Source organism: Ursus maritimus, unplaced genomic scaffold (genome assembly GCF_017311325.1).
Source record: "Ursus maritimus isolate PB19 unplaced genomic scaffold, ASM1731132v1 scaffold_8, whole genome shotgun sequence".
NCBI lineage: Eukaryota > Metazoa > Chordata > Mammalia > Carnivora > Ursidae > Ursus > Ursus maritimus.
In genome coordinates, this window is record NW_024426996.1 from 45,457,336 (window position 1) to 45,476,793 (window position 19,458).

Sequence of the window (19,458 nt, forward strand, 5' to 3'; positions counted from 1 at the left end):
TACGTCTCTGCTTAAGTAATTCCAAGATAACGTATGATTTTTGGTGCTATTGTAATTGGAATGGATTTGCTAATTTCTCTTTCTTCAGTCTCATTGTTCGTGTATAGAAATGCAACTGATTTCTGAGCTTTGATTTTGTATCCTGCCACATTACTGAATTGCTCTATAACTTCTAGTAGTTTTGGGGTGGAGTCTCTTGGTTTTCTATATAGAGTATCATGTCATCTGCGAAGAGAGACAGTTTGACCTCTTCTTTGCTGATTTGGATACCTTTTATCCCTTTTTGTTGTCTGATTGCTGTTGCTAGGACTTCTAGTACTATGTTGAATAATAATGGTGAGAGTGGGCATCCTTGTCATGTTCCTGATCTTATGGGAAAGGCTTGAGGCTTTTCCCCGTTGAGAATGATATTCGCTGTAGGCTTTTCATAGATGGTTTTTATGAAATTGAGGAATATATCCTCTATCCCTACACTCTGAGGGTTATAATCAGGAAAGGATGCTGTATTTTGTAAAAGGCTTTTTCTTCATCAATTGACAGGATCATATGGTTCTTGACTCTTCTTGTTGATATGATCTACCACACTGATCGATTTGCAAATGTTGAAACACCTTTGCATCCCAGGGATGAATCCCACTTGGTCATGATGGATAATCCTTTTAATGTACTCTTGGATCCTATTTGCTAGGATCTTGTTGAGAATTTTGGCGTCCATATTCATCAGGGAAATTGGTCTGTAATTCTCCTTTTTGATGGGGTCTTTGCCTGGTTTGGGGATCAAGGTAAGACTGGCCTCATAGAATGAGTTTGGTAGTTTTCCTTCTGTTTCTATTTTTTGAAACAGCTTCAGGAGAATAGGTATTATTTCTTCTTTGAATGTTTAGTAGAATTCCCCGGGGAATCCGTTAGGCCCTGGACTCTTGTTTTTGGGGAGGTTTTTGATCACTGCTTCAATCTCTTCATAATTAATAGGTCTGTTTAAATAATCAATTTCTTCCTGTTTCATTCTTGGTAGTTTATAGGTTTCCAGGAAGGCACTCATTTCTTTCAGGTTGTTTCATTTTTTGGCATAAAGCTGTTCATAAAAGTTTCTAATGATCCTTCCTATTTCATCGGTGTTAGTTGTGATCTCTCCCCTTTCATTCATAATTTTATTAATTTGGGTCCTTTCTCTTTTCTTTTGAATAAGTCTGGCCAGTGGCTTATCGATCTTATTTATTCTTTCAAAGAACCAGCTTCTAGTTTTATTGATCTGCTCTACTGTGCTCCTGGTTTCTAATTCATTGATCTCTGCTCTAAACTTGATTACCTGCTTTCTCGTGCGTGGGTTAGGCCTGTTCTTCTGTTCCAGCTCCAGCTTCTTTGAGGTGAGAATATAAAAACTGCATTTTAGGTTTTTCTATTCTTTTGAGTGAAGCTTGGATGGCTATGTATTTTCCCCTTAGGACCAGCTTTGCAGTGTCCCATAGGTTTTGGACCAATGTGTTTTCATTTTCATTGGTCTCCAAAAATTGTTTAAACTGATTTTTAATTTCCTGGTTTACCCAATCATTCTTGAGCAGGATGGTTCTTAGTTTCCCAGTGTTTGAGTTTCTTCCAAATTTTTCCTTGTGACTGAGTTCCAGTTTCAAAGCATTGTGGTCTGAGAATATGCAGGGAATAATCTCAGTCTTTTGGTATCGGTTGAGACCTGTTTTGTGACCCAATATATGGTCTATTCTGGAGAAAGTTCCATGTGCATGCAAAAAGAATGAATCTTCTGTTGTTCTGGGGTGTAGTGTTCTATATATATGAATGAGGTCCATCTGATCCAGTATGTCATTCAATGCTCTTGTTTCTTTGTGATTTTTTGCTTAGGTGATCTGTCTATTATTGAGAGTGGAGTGTTGAGGTCTCCTACTATTAACGTAGTATTATCTATATGTCTCTTTATTCTGGTTAAGAGTTGGCTTGTGTATCTAGCTGCTCCCCTGTTGGGGGTATAGATATTTATAATTGTCATATCCACTTGTTGGATACATCCTTTAAGAATAATATAGTGTCCTTCTGTATCTCTAACAACAGTCTTTAGTTTAAAATCTAATCTGTCCAATATGACAATTGCTACCCCAGCTTTCTTTTGAGGTCCATTGGCATGAAAAATGGTTTTCCATCCCTTCACTTTCAGTCTGGATGTATCTTTAGTTTCAAAATGACTCCCTTGTAGGCAGCAAATGGATGGGTCATGTCTTTTTATCCAATCTGCAGCCCTGTGGCATTTATGGGAGCATTTAGGCCATTCACATTGAGAGTGATTATTGAGAGATATGATTTTAATGATGTCATGTTACCTGTGAAGTCTTTGTTTCTATAGATTGTGACTTTCTGTTCTGTATCATTCTTGGGGCCTTTTTACTTTTATAGAACCTCCTTTAATATCTCATGTACGGCTGGTTTGGTGGTTACGAATTCTTACAGTTTCTGTCGATCCTGGAAGGTCCTTATCTCTCCATCAATTCTGAGTGACAGCCTTGCTGGATAAAGGATCCTTGGCTGCATGTTCTTCTAGCTAGAGCTTTGAAAATACCCTGCCAACCCTTCCTGGCCTGCCAGGTCTGTGCAGACAGGTCTGACGTTATTCTGATATTTTTCCCTCCATACGTGAGGATTTTCTTCCCCCTGGCCATTTTCAAGACTGTAACCTTGGATCTAATATTTGCGAAATGCACTATGATGTGACGTGGTGTAGGTCTGTTCTCATTGACCTTGGCAGGTGTCCTCCGGGTCCTCCCTGCCTCTTGGACATGAATGCTTGTTTCCTTTGCCAGATTAGGGAAGTTCTCAGCTACAATTTGTTCAAATATCTCTTCTAGACCTCTCTTTTTCTCCACCCCCTCAGGGATGCCGATGATTCTGACATTGGAATGTTTCATTGAGTCAGAAATCTCCCGTAATCTACATTATTGAGGTAGGATTTTTTTGAGCCAAGTTTCTGTTTTAATTTTCTCTTCTATCATCCCATCCTCTAATTCACTAATTCGTTCTTCTGCCTCACTTACCCTGGCCGTCAGAGCATCTAGTTTAGAATGCATTTGATTCATAGCATTTTTAATTTCTGCCAGATTCGCTCTCATTTCTTCCCTTAGAGATTCTATATTCTTGTTAATATTTTCCTTAATATTTTTTTTCAAGCCTACACATCATCTTGACCATTTTTACTCTGAACTCCATTTCTGACAATTTGGTTATATCCATATCCATCAGTTCTGTGGCAGCGGCCACAGACTCATTATCTTTTTTCTTTGCTGGGGGGATTTCTCCTTCTCGTCATTCTGATGAGGAGAGGTTGCGGGAATGCCCAGAGCCCAAATTATTGACCAGGACCCAGGCAGTGTGCACTTGTTTTATAGGGACCTTAGGGATGTGGGCTTCTTAATTTTTCAGCCTGCCTTCTGGGGGAGGGGGCCTGCCATGCTGATACTCAGGCAATCCTGTTTGAGTAGAGTCGCCCTGTCCCCTGCAAGGGGGGATGGGGATGGGCACAATGTAAGCTGGTATTTCTGGGCTTTTGTTCTCTGGTGGCTTTCCCTGGTGGTTTTCTGTGACTCTTCTGAGAGTCAGAGCAGCAGTGGCCGGATCCTAGCCTCTGTCTCAGAACAGAGAGATTGCAGTCCGCTCTCCACTGAGCTGTCCTGACCACTTTAACTCTGTTTCTGTCGGTGCTGCTAAAAACCCTGTAGCATCTGGGTTGTGAGCCCCACAGCTGCTCTCCCAGCCCTCACTTCCAGGGCCGGCACATCTCTGTCCTTTGTGTTTCTAATGCCGCCAGCCACCCCCAGTTCCCGCGCGGGCTCCCAAGCTCTCTGTTTCAGTGTGGTTCACGCACAACTCCTGAGTGCTGGTTTTTAGTCTGGTCACGCACGCGCTCCCAAGCTCCCATTATCAGTCCAGTTCGAGTGTGCGCTCCGGAGCTCCGGTTTTCAGTCTGGTAGCATGCATGTTCCCAGGCTCACAGTCTCAGTCTGCTCACTCATGGGTGCCAGCCCGTAAGTCCAGCCCACTCCCCAGTGCAAGTGGCTACTGCTTTCTGGTGCCCAAGCGCAGCGTTTCCCTCCTCCTTCCGTTTATCTTCTGATATCTGTGTGTGGATTCATGGCTTCCTGCTTCGTACCTCAATACTCATCGCTGGAGATGTTCACTTGTAGAGATCAGATGTATCTTCCTGCATCTCAGGCTGATTCCATGGGTTTTCAGGATGGTCTGGTAGATACCCAGCTTGACTCGGGGACCAGCTGAGAAAGGGGTCCCCTACTCCTCTGCCATCTTTTCTCCTCCTTCCTAAGAAAATTCTTTAAGGTCACAGGGCTAATAGATGGAAGAGTCAGAATTTGAACCTAAATTTGCCACCATGACTCCCAATCCATCATACCCCTTTCTTTACTTTTTTTTTCAAGCCTAAGTGATGATAAAAGTAAAAAGAGGCGTGTATAAGAGAAATCATTAGGGCATGTTTCAAAGGAGACATGAGGGGTAAATGTGGTATTGCCCTTAGTATATCAAAGAGACCCTTTCTATTTTTTTTTCATCAGAGATGTTGCCACTGTATAATAATTGGCCAAATTAAGAAGAGTTTGGCATTACATTAAGTCCTCTTTGGAGAGGACATAATTCCACTCATGGGGCCATATTTGGTGGACATAGAATGAGAATTATAGCAGGTTAGGTAAGAAAAGATACAGCATGTACAGCTGTGAGGTAGAGGTGTCAAGATTAGCAGTTCTAAGAACCACAAGAAAATCAAGACTAAAGAAAAACAGACACATGCACAGAGATACATACACAAGGCTGAGGCCCCAGGAGATACCTAATTTTATATGTTGAACTCTGTAAAATATGAAGATTTTCTCTGTGCTTTTTGAGTATTCCATTGACATAATTTTGCCATATTTTTTGCTTAAACTTTGAGATTAAAAAATAGCCTCAATTCAAGTTATTGTATGAGAAAACACTGTACTAGTTTGGATTAATTTTAACTGTGTGTGGCAGAAAACCTCAAATCACTGTAGCTTAAATTAGGTAGAAGAGTATTTTGTTTTTCATGTGAGAATCCCAGAGGTATGTAGTCAAAGGGTGACTGCAGTGTGAGGGGCTCAGGCTCCCTCTGGTTCTCTGCTGTGCTGTGGATGATTTTAATTCTCATGGTGATGTAATGTTCTATGATGGCTGTTGGTGCTCTGGCCATTACGTTCCAGCAGAAAGCTATGAGGAAGAAGGAAACCCAGGCATTTTCTGTCTCTTTAATGCCATCTTTTATTTTTATGGATATACAATTGGTATTATATTGGTTCTAGGAGTATAGTTTAATGATTCAGTATTTGTATATATTGCAAAATGATCACCACCGTAAGTCCAGTTAACATACATAATCACAAAATTTATTTTCTTGTGATGAGAACCTTGGAGATCTACTCTCAGCAAGTTTTAAATATACAACACAGTCTTATTAACTATAATCAACATGCTTTTTGCATTACATCCCTATGACTTATTTATTTTACAATTGGAAATTTGAAACTTTTGATTCCCTTTTTGCATTGTTAATGCTGTCTCTGGACATTGTTTACACCCTTGACTTAATACTCCTTGGCTAGATCACAGCCTGTGTCCACACATAGCTGAGAGAGGTGGCAAAGAAGTTCTTCCATGAGCCTCATGCCAGCTAAAAACTGGATAGTCTCTTGCTATGGAGGAATGGAAGTATGGGTGTGGGGAGTCAGCTATTTGTAGTCCACAAATTTAGATGATTAAAATTCATTACAGACACGAAGAGTACATTGAATGTAATGTAGCTATGGTTACCGGTCATTTTTTTCCTGTAAATCACGAATAATCATCTCCTTTTATTTCTATTGTTTCTTTCTGCTCCCAACATTGCCAAATCATATGGAAGAATAAAAATGGGGTGCTATTTATTATCTTGTATTTTCCCCTTCCACAGGTATCACTACAGTTCTGACTATGACAACTCTGAGCACAATCGCCAGGAAGTCATTACCTAAGGTTTCTTATGTGACTGCGATGGATCTCTTTGTTTCTGTTTGTTTCATTTTTGTTTTTGCAGCCTTAATGGAATATGGCACCTTGCATTATTTTACCAGCAACAAAAAAGGAAATACAACTAGAGACAGAAAGCTAAAGAATAAAAGCTCGGTATGTTAAAAATTTCTATTGTTATAAACAGCAACTTACTATCAGAGATACTGTTTTGAATACTCATGTTATACTTGCTTAGACTAATAGGGATTCTTGAGGTATTCTAACAAAAGCCAAATACCATTAAGATGAAACTGGAGGTTTCAATGACTGTTAGGTCATTGCTCACCAGGAAAAATATATTAATAGTTCCCCTTAGAAAAGACTCTTGGATCCCCCTTGTAAAGAGCGGTTTCTTATGCTGTGAATTTTTCTCAAGTGGTAGATTCTTTGTACCTAAAAAATTACTTAAGATCTCTCTTTGATTCCTTTTTGTTGTTGTTGTTAAGATTTGGGTGCTAACAACAAGTGGCCCACAAAATTGCCTCATTTTTAGAGATAAAGAACCCTCTTTAATGTTAGTATTCAGCTGTGTTTAAAAGTCATAGCTAAAAAGCGGTTTTGGTTTGTGTATATTTGTGTGCTCTTACTCTCCCTTCCCTGTCATATATCTACCTCAACATATATAACATCAAATTGATATATTAGAATTGGTTCTATTAATTCTAAGATACTTAAGTGTTAGATGATCGGCTATAAATTCTTATTATAATGGCAATTACAACAACCTCAAAATAATATCCAGCACTTACTGAGTATGCCAGGTGTTTTACATGCATGATTTCATCTATGCTCCTATGAGTACAAGTTCAGTAGTTTGCACAAGGACAGCCTGTGTAAGTGAAAAATCCAAGACTCATACCCAGGTCTTTTTTGGTGCCAGAGCAGAAGCTTGTAATCCTTCCTTTAAATTTCTGTTCTCATAGGACTCAGAAAAGCAAACATTTGTTTCTCCAATATTGACCAAAAAGGCACTTTACTGCTGATTCTAGTAAATGTTTTCAAAGCAGATTTGTTCCCAAATACCTAAAAAAATGAGAACTATATACAACAGCTATGCTTGAATGGCAAGATTGTAAGCCTACCACAGAGTGTATACAATGAGGCATGGAGTTCTCCATATTATCTCCTAACTTAGTAAGTTCTAGGATGCAAGGCTTTTCCTCCCTCCTCCCATTTGTCATTAATTTCTTTATAGAACTTTGACATATTTTTAAATTACATTTTACTGTTCATGTTATACTCCAAGGACCAAACCCTATGTGCATTTGCTTTCGGTTTCCCATAGTATTCCAAGAGAGCAGAGCACATCGCTGGCAGTACACATTAGATAACTTACATTACAGAATTAGCCTGTGACTTTCTCAATTTGACTTATTTTAGCTTATCGATGGGACATATTGTAGCCCCCGAAGGGACAAACCATCAGAAGGCAATGATGTCAATTTCAATATCTGTTTGCTAAATTTTTAGGTAAAGAAAAATGCAGGTTTTTTACTATTTTCCTTTAACCAAAGCCAAATATCCTTTCTGGATTTTCCATTTCATTATTTACTCATCCGTAGCTATGTTCAATTACTACTTTGAAAATTTAACTTCTGGAAATTGTAAATAAAATCAGGAAATGTATAATCTCACATAGATTCTCTAATTTCATTCTAAGAATATATAACGTACATAATATTATTATATTATCAAAGACATCAACCAAGTATCTACTCTGGGACTACATCTAATCAGTTTGGCTGTCACATTTACTCAGTAAGCTTAAACACTGGAGTGCATACCTTAAAATTATGATGTTTTTAAATCTTTCATTTACCAAATATTTATTAAGGATACCCATGTCCTAAGCAATGTTCTACAATAATTATTTAAGAAAAAAAATCTATATTGAGTATTCAAAATTAAGCATCAAGCCCAAGAGGCAAATAATAAAGATGGAAAACTACAGAATAAAAATTAAATAAGAGGTTTGAAACACTCAATTTCAAGCATCAAAAGTTAAATTGATATATACAACTGATTACCGGGGTACAAAAAAATATTTTCTTTAGAGCCAAAATAATGTTCTATAGTCTTTCCTTTCTGCTCAGTTATGTGATTTATGAGTTCTTTTAATAGTAAAAGACATTTTGATTGAAAAACTGGGATCAGTAATCAAATCTGACTCCCTGCTTGGTTCAGTGTTCAGCCATCTGGTCTTGCTAATCAAGTAAATCAGAATGCACTTTTATGAAGAATAAACAGCTCTGCTTGTTGTCTCAAGTGCTCTATTTAATGGTTTGGTGGAGTCTGCTTTTCCTTCTGCTAGCCAAGACAAACACAAACCTAGACCTAGAACTCTTGCAGAGTTTTGCTCTTACACATTTTCCAATGTTTCTTTGTTGTTGTTCTTCTTTCTGTTCTTCTTCTTCCTCTTCCTCTTTTTCCCTTACCCCCAACCCCTTCCCTCCACTTCCTCCTTCTTCTTCCTCTTCTCCTCCTCTCTCTTTTTCTTCCTTTGATATCCACCCTTTCTTTCATAAGCTCAAAATTCTGAGTAGTTGAAAATCTAGCATTTCCCCCTTTTGTTCTCTAGATGACTTACAGCAGTAGTCAGGTCAGAAACAAAGACCTTGACTATAGTCACTGAAAGATCAACATGTCTCTTATTAAGCAAAATCAGAATCACCTTCTCGAGGTCTGACTGCTTAACTGAGAATCCCAGAATATTCCAAATTATTTTAAAAAGAGATAATATTTGGATGTGTCCAAATTTAGATTTTTAGCTTCCATGAATCCTCTTAAAAAACATAAATGAATAAAAATGCTTTTTACCTTATCTACACATGATATATTAGGCCCTTTCTCTCCCTCTCTCCCTCACTTTCTCTGTCCCCCCCCCCTTGCCTCCCACCTTCCTTCCTTCCTTTGATCTTTCTTTCCATATCTTCCTTTCCTCTTTATTTTCTTACTGTGGATATCAATGACATTTTAATTTGGTCCATATTTCCATCCCATCTAATACATATTATTGTGTTTTTATTTATACTCATTAAGAATATGATTCAGGTGTGTTTATGTCAATATCTATTTTTTTTTAAATCTAAGAAGTTAAGAATGTTGGAGCATGGAATCAAGACTCTGAAACAGATAAAGGTCATAAAAATGTAATTGTGCTAAGCCACTCATTATTAACTAAACAGTAGACATGTTAAAACTAGAATATTCCTCCCATAGATGATTAGGAATTTCAGAAAACTATGTTATACATACCTATATCAGGGTCCTGTTTTGCCCAGTTGAGGACAGACTGACATATATAATCTCTCAATTTGGTTAAAATGTACAATGATGGAAATTTATTTCACCAACCAATGACAAGGCACAGCAATAGCATGTGTTTTTGCCTTCATAAATCTTTAAATCTAGTTATGGAAAAATATACTATACACGAAGTACAATACAAATTAAAATCAAAAGTAAACAAAGGTACTATAGGGGAATCAGCTCAATTAGATGACTGGTTTCAAATACTTTTTCAGAAGCAGAATATTTTCTAAAATTAATATAAATAAAAAAAAATTAGGGGCACCTGGGTGACTCAGTGGGTTAAGCATCTGCCTTTGGCTCAGGTCATGATCCCAGGGTCCTGGGATCAAGCCTCATGTCAGGCTATCCATTCAGTGGGAGCCTGCTTCTCCCTCTCCCTCTGCCTACTGCTCCCCCTGCTTGTGTGTACTCTCTCTCTGTCAAATAAATAAATAAAATATTTTTAAAAAACCATCTTATTTATTTTTTTACTTTTTTAAAAGACTTATTTATTTATCTGAGAGAGAGAGAGAAAAGAAACATGGGGGGAGAGGTGGAGGGAGAGAGAGAAGGGAAGCAGACTCCCTGCTGAGTGTGGAGCCTGACACAGGGCTCAGTTTCAAGATCCCAAGATCATGACCTGAACCAAAACTGAGTCAGATGCTTGACCAACCGAGCTACCCAGGTGCTCCAGTAAAAAACATTTTTAAAGGAGATGTTCATATTGAAATAGAGATAGGTACCACAAAGCCTGAGCTATGTGGTCTATCCCTTGCACTGAGGAGACCTTCAGACACAATGTGGTGCAGTCTGTGAAACACTGACTTAAGCACTTAACACTGAGAAGAGGCTATGTCAATGTGAGCCACAGTGGAGTGGGAGGGCTTCCTTTCATTTCAGGTGTAAATAATTCATTCAAAAAGCTGTAAACTAATTCTTTCAAAGGGGATTTGACAGAAAATTACAGAGATCATTGAAGTAGTTCCTTGAAGAATAAGTTGCAAATTTCAGGAGAACAAATAAGGAAGAGCATTTAAGATAGAAAGAACCACATGAGCCAAGTTGAGTCTTACATATGAGAATAAAATATAGACTGTTATTTGTTCCAAGCTGTATTGTCCAATGCAGCAGCCATTAGCCATATATGGCTAGGTTGATTTAAATGAATTAAAATTAACCAAAATTTAAAATTCAGTATATTAGTATCATTAGTCACATTTCAAGTGCTCAATAGCTGCATGTGACCAGTAGCTACCATATTGGACTGTGCAGATGTAGAACATTTTTATCATCTTAGAAAGTTGTATTGGACAGTGGTGGTCTAGAAAATGGGAATCTTCAGAAAGAAAATAACCTAGGTTGAGGATAGAAAAGTGTTTATCGCCAAGTTGTGGAAAGTCTCCAGTATCATGGTAAAACTTTACGTTCTGTCCTGTCAGCACTATTAAGCCTTGCATGTTTTTAAAAGCAAGATGGCATATTCAGGGGGCGTCTGGGTGGCGCAGTCATTAAGCGTCTGCCTTCGGCTCAGGGCGTGATCCCGGCGTTCTGGGATTGAGCCCCACATCAGGTTCCTCTGCTAAGAGCCTGCTTCTTCCTCTCCCACTCCCCTGGCTTGTGTTCCCTCTCTCACTGCCTGTCTCTCTCTGTCAAATAAATAAATAAAATCTTTAAAAAAAAGATGGCATATTCATATCTATGTTTCTGAAGGATAAGTAGGAGCAGAATAGAATATACAATTGAATGGCAAAAGAGGCAGGGAGATAAATTTGGAAACTATTGCAATAGTTCAAGAATATATTACTGAAGCAGGAACCAGGGTATTAGAGTGAAGATAATGTGTAGGAAAGTTTTTGTTTTGCCCACAATCCCCAACCTGCAGCCCCTTCTCTGCAAAGAAAAGATCTTATTTTCAGTTAGTTCATATATATATATGAATAAACATTTGTCTACCTTTCAGAATACTAAAATAATGAAAAGCCATATCAATATAAAGTTTCACAAATTATAAATCTTTCCTGTAATGATATTTGGCAAAGCCTCCAGGAGGGATTATTTGATATTGATGAGATGTGAAAAACAAGGTTATTTAAATAATTGTAAAGAGTTGGTGGATGTGGGATGTTTTCAATGGATAGAATAGCCATTTAAGATCAGTTGTGACAATGGTCATATAATGCTTCTGTAGAGGTATATAAATACCACCACCAACAGCTTCTTTTTTTTTTTTAACCTTGATTTCCAAATAACACTCCTTGATATTTCTCTTCCTACTAAAACCATCATATTACAGCTGAAAGGGACCAGATTAATCACAAGTAAAAATTCTCATTTAAAAAATTAAATTTAATAGTTATATACATGCATGGTTGAAACACATGAACAAATTGAGCAATGCAAAATGTATAAGTAAAGAATAAAATTATTTGCCTTGAAACTCTGCTCTCTTGTCTTCAGAATTAACCACATTTTAACAATTTTTGCCCTTACTTTCCTCTGATGATTATTTCCACTATAGTTCTGATTCTTGAGGTACCAGACTTCAATATAGTCATAACTCTTTGGTGTAAAAAAAAAAAATACAGCTTTCCCACTGTCTCCTTCTTATTCTTTCCTTAATATTTTATCTTACCTTTAATAATTATTGGTTAATTTTTGAATTTTAAATAATATACTTGAATATCTACTTCTTAATTCATTATTATCACCAATTATAATGCCAATCTGATTATTTCTTTGTCAGTAAAGCTTTTTCTTTTCCTACCTGAAAATATTTATCTTCATATCTTTTTCCACGGTGATAAAATTTCTTACGGATCAGTACACTTTCTGTTTTTTTTTTTTTACCTTATTCATTTCCTCATTGCTTAATATTCCTAGCTTTCATTTCTGGGAATTTTCTTAATTCTTTAATTCAATTTATTTCTGTTTTCTCCTCTAAAATTCTTATTAGATGGATTTTAGACCTTTTGGTTAATTATCCACATATTTCAGATTTTCTTTTTATCATATTTTTTATTGAGGTATATTTTGTTTGTATATTGTGGGCAACTTCCTTCCTCAAGATTTTATTTAACAATGCTTTAGTTTTTTTTTCTTAAATTTACAATAACTTCTTGAATTTCTGAGAGCTCTCATTTTCTATCTGTTCTCCCACCTGTTTTCCTTAAGTGGACACAACATACCTTCAAGTATTTCTGAGTGAACTAATTCAAATTTTAATATTCTTTTATGTTTCCTGAATTATTAGAATCAGTCTTCATGTTTTTCCTTTATACTGTTAGTTTACCTTGAAAGTTCTTGGTGATTTTTCTCCAGTAGGCCCTGCAAGCTTGGCCTGTAACTATTGAATGTTCAACTGTCACATTTCATTTTCATGTGTGTGGATGGGGAGCATGACATCTTACTGCTTCCAGACATAATACACACATTCTAAATGATGATGAGGGTCTCACTAGAACATTCCAATACTAACTCCACGAGTCATAATCGTCCCTGGAATGGCATGAATTCATCTGTCTATTTATTTTTGGAAGTTACAGAGTTCTAAACGTGAGCAGACACCAACCTGTCAGCATCTCTACTTCTTTACATGCACAGATGAGCAATGGTTCAAACAGCTGTAGCTATTCTGAAAAATGGACATTAATTAACGCCATGTTTTCCATCCTGCTTATCATTTCCATTCGTCCTGCATTAAAGTGTTTCTGAGGCATCCTGGGTGGGAACAATAGCTCCCACACTCAGGTTTCCATTTTCTGAGCCTCTTCTGAAGTGTGGCTTCCTTTGGTCTACCTTACCTGTCGGCCTATTTTCACCTGTTCTTTGTCTTTCAAAAACTTAGTACGAATTCTGACATGCTGATTGGCTGCTCAGCATCACCAAGATCCACCTCATGTCTGTTTTTAACACCGATGTGGATTTTATAGTCTTTAAAATCCCGACTGATACTTAAATGGGATTTTATAAAAGTGGAGTGGAGAAAACCCGTGCCTAGGCTTGTATTCTCGCATGCAAAGTTTTAAATGGGACACTAATAATGGTGATATTAGTTAATATTTCATAATATCAGTAACATGACCGAATAATGTTTGATATTCATATTACTAATATTTAATAACATTGATGATATCAGTATATGATACAATAATTATAATATACAAACACATACATATAATTTGTACATAAATGTTTTCTTTACTACTTAATATTTCTTTGGCATTAGTGTATCTTGGTGCCTGAAATATACTTTGTACACTTTACTCTATTACTAATATATAAATAATGTAGCATTTACTCTCTCTCTCTCAAATAATAAATAAATCTTAAAAAAGTAAAGGTGGGGGGCATGTGGGTGGCTTAGTCAGTTGAGCATTGGACTTGGTTTCTGCTCAGGTCATGATATTAGAGACCAAGCCCCATGTTGGGCTCCGCACTGTATAGGGAGTCTGCTTGAGACTCTCTCCCTTTCTCTGTCTCCCTCTGCCCCTAACCCCCCCTCAAATAATAAATAAATAAACCTTTAATATATAAATAATGTAACATTTAATAAATAATCAGACAAACGTATCTTTAATAATGAGAATGGGATCAATTTCTCATAATGTTAAATTCAGCTATATTCTTAGTGACTTTTCCAAATAACGACAAAATGGTATATTCTCAAAACTATATTATTTAATGTAAAAGAGACTCCTATTCAGTTATGTAGTTTCTTTTTATATTACGTAAACTGATTTATTTTTTATTTTTTTCAATGCTTGCTATTTTGGGGGGCAAGAGAAGTTTTATTTGAGAAATTATAAGATGGGTAAAACAGCTGCACTTCAGATAAATAAGGTTTGGAATGTATATATTCTTCTGGTTACTCTTTTAGTGGTTTCCAGGTCACAATCTATGTGTCAAAATAGTTTATTTTATTGCTACTGTGTCAGCTCTTGGGATATTTTTCTGAGCATCTATAAAGGCTATGTCTAGTCACATCCATCATTCATTAAAGTGTAGCTTCTTTCACTATATGAACTTGTGGTGTTTTGAGGGGGCAGCAGGAAACTGGAAAATTGTCAGTTGACAGTGTCACTGTAGTAGAAACTCTCCATGATTTTGACCACCAGAGGTTAGTCCAGCTTTAAAATGAACCACTTACAGTTTTTCTCCACTTTTGGGCACTTTCATATTTAATTATCCCCCTCATGCACAATTGATATCTTCCAACAAACACACCGTCTTCCTATTTATGGCAGTGCTGAGTGATATATGGAATGTATTTTGTGCCATATAACCTTGAAATTGCCAACTAACAAACTTGTATTTTAATCACTTTTCACTCTGATCAACATTTGAACATATGCTATTTAAGTATTAAGTGACAAGGAAATGAATACCAATTGGCCTCATTTTGTACTTAATTTTACTGTTCCACTAAAATTTTGGAGTCTAGTCAAGTATCCCCAAGGGTCAAGCTCAAAAGATATGTCATTAACATTTAATAATATACTGCTTCTGCTTTTTATGATATATCCAGGCAAGAGGAGTCATGAATTTATTTGTGTTTAGGGCATTGCTCCTTATCTTCAGGCTGCACATTTTGTTTTTAATATTATGACTTGTGTGATGCATTTATCTTTTTAAAATATCACTAAACATGATTATTTGCTACTTTTACATCTACTGAATTTTAATATTTAGTGGTTTGGATTCAAAATAAAATGGATTTGAATATAGGTCCAACTTTTTAAAAATTCTCTTTTGCGTTTAATTTTTAAAAGCTTTTCTACACAATGTTTGATTTTCATGGCTTTGAAATTTCTTTATTTCAAAATGCAGGATGAAAAAATGATGTAAACATTTTCGTTAGGAAGAATTTAAGATATGGTTAAAGTAATTTTTATAATCTCAGCATTATATTTAGTATTTAGATGATAAAGCCACCAATTATAATAAGTTGTAAGATTCACATTTTAAGATAACCCCTAAAATACGCAGAAATTCTGAAGGAAGGGTTATTAAAGCTGCAGTCTTCATTAATGTTTTAATTGCCATTTTATTCAAGAGTCCATTAATGGGTTTTATTTTCCAGTAGCATTTTTTATGAGGTCCATATTGTTGTTGTTACTGTTCCTTGTTTAAGCATGCATTTTATACCAAATGGTGGTATTTCTTCTTCAAGCATCAACACTAGCATGACAATGAAAACAACAATAAGATTACCTATGATGAATACTTACTATGTTTCAAATGTTTTGCTTTGTGCTTTATGTACATCTTCTCATTTAATTATCAAATGGATCTATGAATTATTGTGACTTTTGTATAGGAGAAGACACAGAGATAGAAAGAAGAGCACTAACATTTTCTGTTCAGAGTGACTTAACTCTCCTGGGCAGAGCTGGAATTTCTGTCCAAGCCTGTCTGACCCCAAAGTGATTGCTTTAGTGTTTCATGGCATCCCAGATTTGCTTGATTTTTTTAAACATTTTTTTTTAAATCTTTTTATTATGTAAGTATTATTCAGAACCTGGTATCATAAAAAGTTAATCTGGTATGTGTCTCAAATAATCCTGATAATAGTAACTATTATAACTGGGCAAGATGGAGCACTCATCATTTAAATAAACCATGACATTTACTCATCGCAGCCATCACAAAGATTAGGTGCCAATATAATTCCAGCTGTAAGGATAGCTATATTGGTAGAATGAGTGGAATTTTGGACACAGTTGTTCTCTAACCTGAGTTTTTAACTCCTGCATATTCTGTCTCCCAAATATGATGCCTTCTCCACTGCTACAAACCCAACCCATGTCTTTTTTATTCATTCACAGCTCCCCAAAGCTTTTCTGCATTATCAAATTGTCATCTCTGCTATTTGTTCTCATTATCACTAAAATAAGTTACATAATATAATAATAGCAAACAGATACATATAGCACTGTGAATGTTTTAGTGTAAAATAGAGAAATATAGAGTTTATTTTTGTTTTAGAATTAGATTCATGGTTAACAATATTTTAGTGGGTCAGTTTTCTAAAGCTATAAGATATATTGCATATTTGAAGGGTATATTTTCTGCACGGTCTTTGGAATGTAAAATAATACTAAGTTATGTCTTACAAAGTAAATTATAATCTAAAAACACATTAGGATTGACCACCTCTTTGATTTCTGTAAACTAAGATTATTTTTATTGCATATCAGTCTTTTAGACTTTGCCTTGAGGAGACAAATTGATCTTTCTTTACGGTATTTTTTCTCAAAAACTCATTTATTATTTTACTCAGGTGTCTCCTGGACTCCATCCTGGATCCACTCTGATTCCAATGAATAGCATTTCTCTGCCACATGGAGAAGAGGATTATGGGTATCAGTGTTTGGAGGGTAAAGATTGTGCCAGCTTTTTCTGTTGCTTTGAAGACTGCAGAACAGGGTCATGGAGGGAAGGAAGGATACACATACGCATTGCTAAAATTGACTCCTATTCTCGAATATTTTTCCCAACAGCTTTTGCCCTGTTCAATCTGGTTTATTGGGTTGGTTATCTTTACTTGTAAGTTCTATTTACCAGGCAAAAATCATAAGAAGTTTAACTAAATCCAATATAATCTATTGCACTTCAATAATATGAAGTTTAAATTTAAAATGCAGAGAAATCAATGGTTAAAATGTAAAAGCGTTGTAACTATTCAATTGATTCACAGGTAAATAAAGTAGCAGCCTTCATGTTAATTTACTTAAATGTATGTAAAAGAAGTAAGTTGCAAAATTCAGTATAGTAAAATACTATTATATATTTTTACTTTAATCTTATTTATTTTATGTGTATCCCATTAGGATTTTGAATTCATAAGTTCTGTCATTCATATTTTAAAGATGGAATACTTTAATAACTTTAATAATATTTTATTTAAATATAATCTATCATAGTTTGTAATGGGAACCTAATCTCATGTCTAATGTTTACATAGTAATTTTTTGCTTAGAAAATATTGTTATTTTGATTTTTTTTCTTACTTTTTATTTGTATGCCCAGTTTGGAATAGAGCTAATTAAAACCAGAAAGCGATGATTTCCCGGCATTTCTATCCAGATGTTTTACTCCCAAGAACAAATCAAATTAGGAGAAAAGGCCAATTTTTTTACCTTATTAAAAGGCCAATTTTTATCTGTATTTTAATCAAGTCCATTTCCTGATTCAATATTAAATAGAACTGTAGTTACTTTAGTTTTGGTGATTTACAAACTAGGATGGAAACCGCCAAAGTAATTTCTTTTAAATACAGACCAAAAAAAAGTTACACGTAACCATTTTATTCTCTGCCTCACAGCATTTATGAAGTATGAAGTTAACACTGAAACGTTTAGATATTCCAACACTGAAATTAAATACAGGAAGAATTGATTTTTTCTTTATGTTCTACAAAAGTGTTACATTCTCTAAATTGACAAAAACACTGAAGAACAGTGCTTGTATTTACTCATTGTGGGCAAAGAATTATTATCTAGCAAATTGAGTAACAGTTCATACTGAGGATATGGTCTTAAATATGTACTATTAATAATTGTCAGACTAAAAACATCCTAGAAATATAGTTTTAGGTGTGTGTCGTATATTGTCTTTGCCAGGTCCTATGTTTGGACACTGTCGGTTTTATATCTTTGCTGTAAATTGTTATGATGTTCTCTTTTTAAAAAAATGAGAGCAGGCTCAAAGATCATGTTAAAAGTGGAGTTCCTTTAGAGGTACCTCTAAGGAACATGAGTGTTGGAGCTCTCTAAATTCTTAAGATAGGAACAGAGCAAGACACACTATAGTGTAAAGCCTATTGGTTAATAGTTTCCCCAATGCCTCTTTCATTAAAAGGAGAGTTAAATTTAGGCTTAATTATTACATTCCTGTAAATAGTTTGGCATATCAATTGTTTATAAGAACTCCACATTCATTCACCACCACCTAATTTTTCAGGAAATCACCAAGGTGATCTTGGAGAAAACCTTTAAAAATTGTTTCCATTGCCAAGAGCAAGTATGAGGATAAAGAGTTTTGTGATCAAAGCTTATCCTATGGTATGTGGAGGGAGATAATACCTGAGCATTTGATACTAGTTTTTAATACAGTGATTCCCCCACATGGTCAGTGAATACATGAGTAAGGCTCTGGCATGGGTATGCTTATCTTTATAGAATATATAGGTTTTTTTTTTTTAATCTAAATACATTTCATTGTACATTCCTCAACTAAATCAGAATTTTTTTAAATTTGATTATAAACCTCTGAAAAAATGTAAGCATGAATTGAGTGATAATGCCCCAATATCCACCGACACTACCTTTTTTGAATGGAGAGCCAAATTAAACTTTGGCCATGTATATATTCACTTACAAATTATTCATGCATTCATTTTTATAACTATTGATGGATATTCTTAATGTGAACATTCATTTATGGATAAATGGAAAATGAAGTATCCATGAAGAATAAAACACTTCACTAAAATGTATTATGGCTATTTCCATGTTCTAAGCTATAATCTGTTCATTTTCATGAAGGCAATTTTAATTCTGGGATTCTTCAACTCTATCTGAGCATGACTGTATTTTAAAATACTTAAAATGCTTAATATAAATAGCTTTGATTTTTTCATTGGTGTTCCATTAACTTGGCTTTAAATGTTGGCAATATTAACAAGTGGAAATTAAATTAATAAAAATATGAAAGATGCTTTACTATATACATTCATTGTATAGATCATCGAAACAAGCACTTTGTTTTCAAAACAAGTGGAATTTTGAGCAGCTTTATTCAAATATATAGATCAGAAAGAAAGGTGCACAAATCTTAGTATTTCTAAAAATGAGAACAAAAAGGTGAAAATGCAGCTAGACTCTTTACAGGAAATATGCGGAACTTATTTTCAAAGGGAATGCAGTCTAATTCCTGTCCCTCTCTTCTTTCAAGAAGTTTTACCATCTTGAGAAACAAATTTCTAAAAAATCTTCCTTTCAGAGTTATATCTGAATTTATTGGTCACTGGAATTTGCGCTTCTTAGCTGCTTTAAATGGTTTTAACACTAACATAGACCAAAGAAGAGGGTA

At 35.4% G+C, this 19,458-nt stretch overlaps 1 protein-coding gene across 1 annotated transcript in view; it reads left to right on the forward strand.

Annotated features, from left to right (window-relative positions):
- Positions 1-16,915, forward strand: part of GABRG1 (gamma-aminobutyric acid type A receptor subunit gamma1) — a 74,265-nt gene extending 57,350 nt beyond the window's left edge. The window contains exons 8-9 of the mRNA XM_008701439.1: positions 5,978-6,189; positions 16,646-16,915. Of these exons, the coding sequence (XP_008699661.1) occupies positions 5,978-6,189; positions 16,646-16,915 (482 nt within the window). The remainder of the gene's footprint in view (positions 1-5,977; positions 6,190-16,645) is intronic.
- The last annotated feature ends 2,543 nt before the right edge of the window (positions 16,916-19,458 follow it).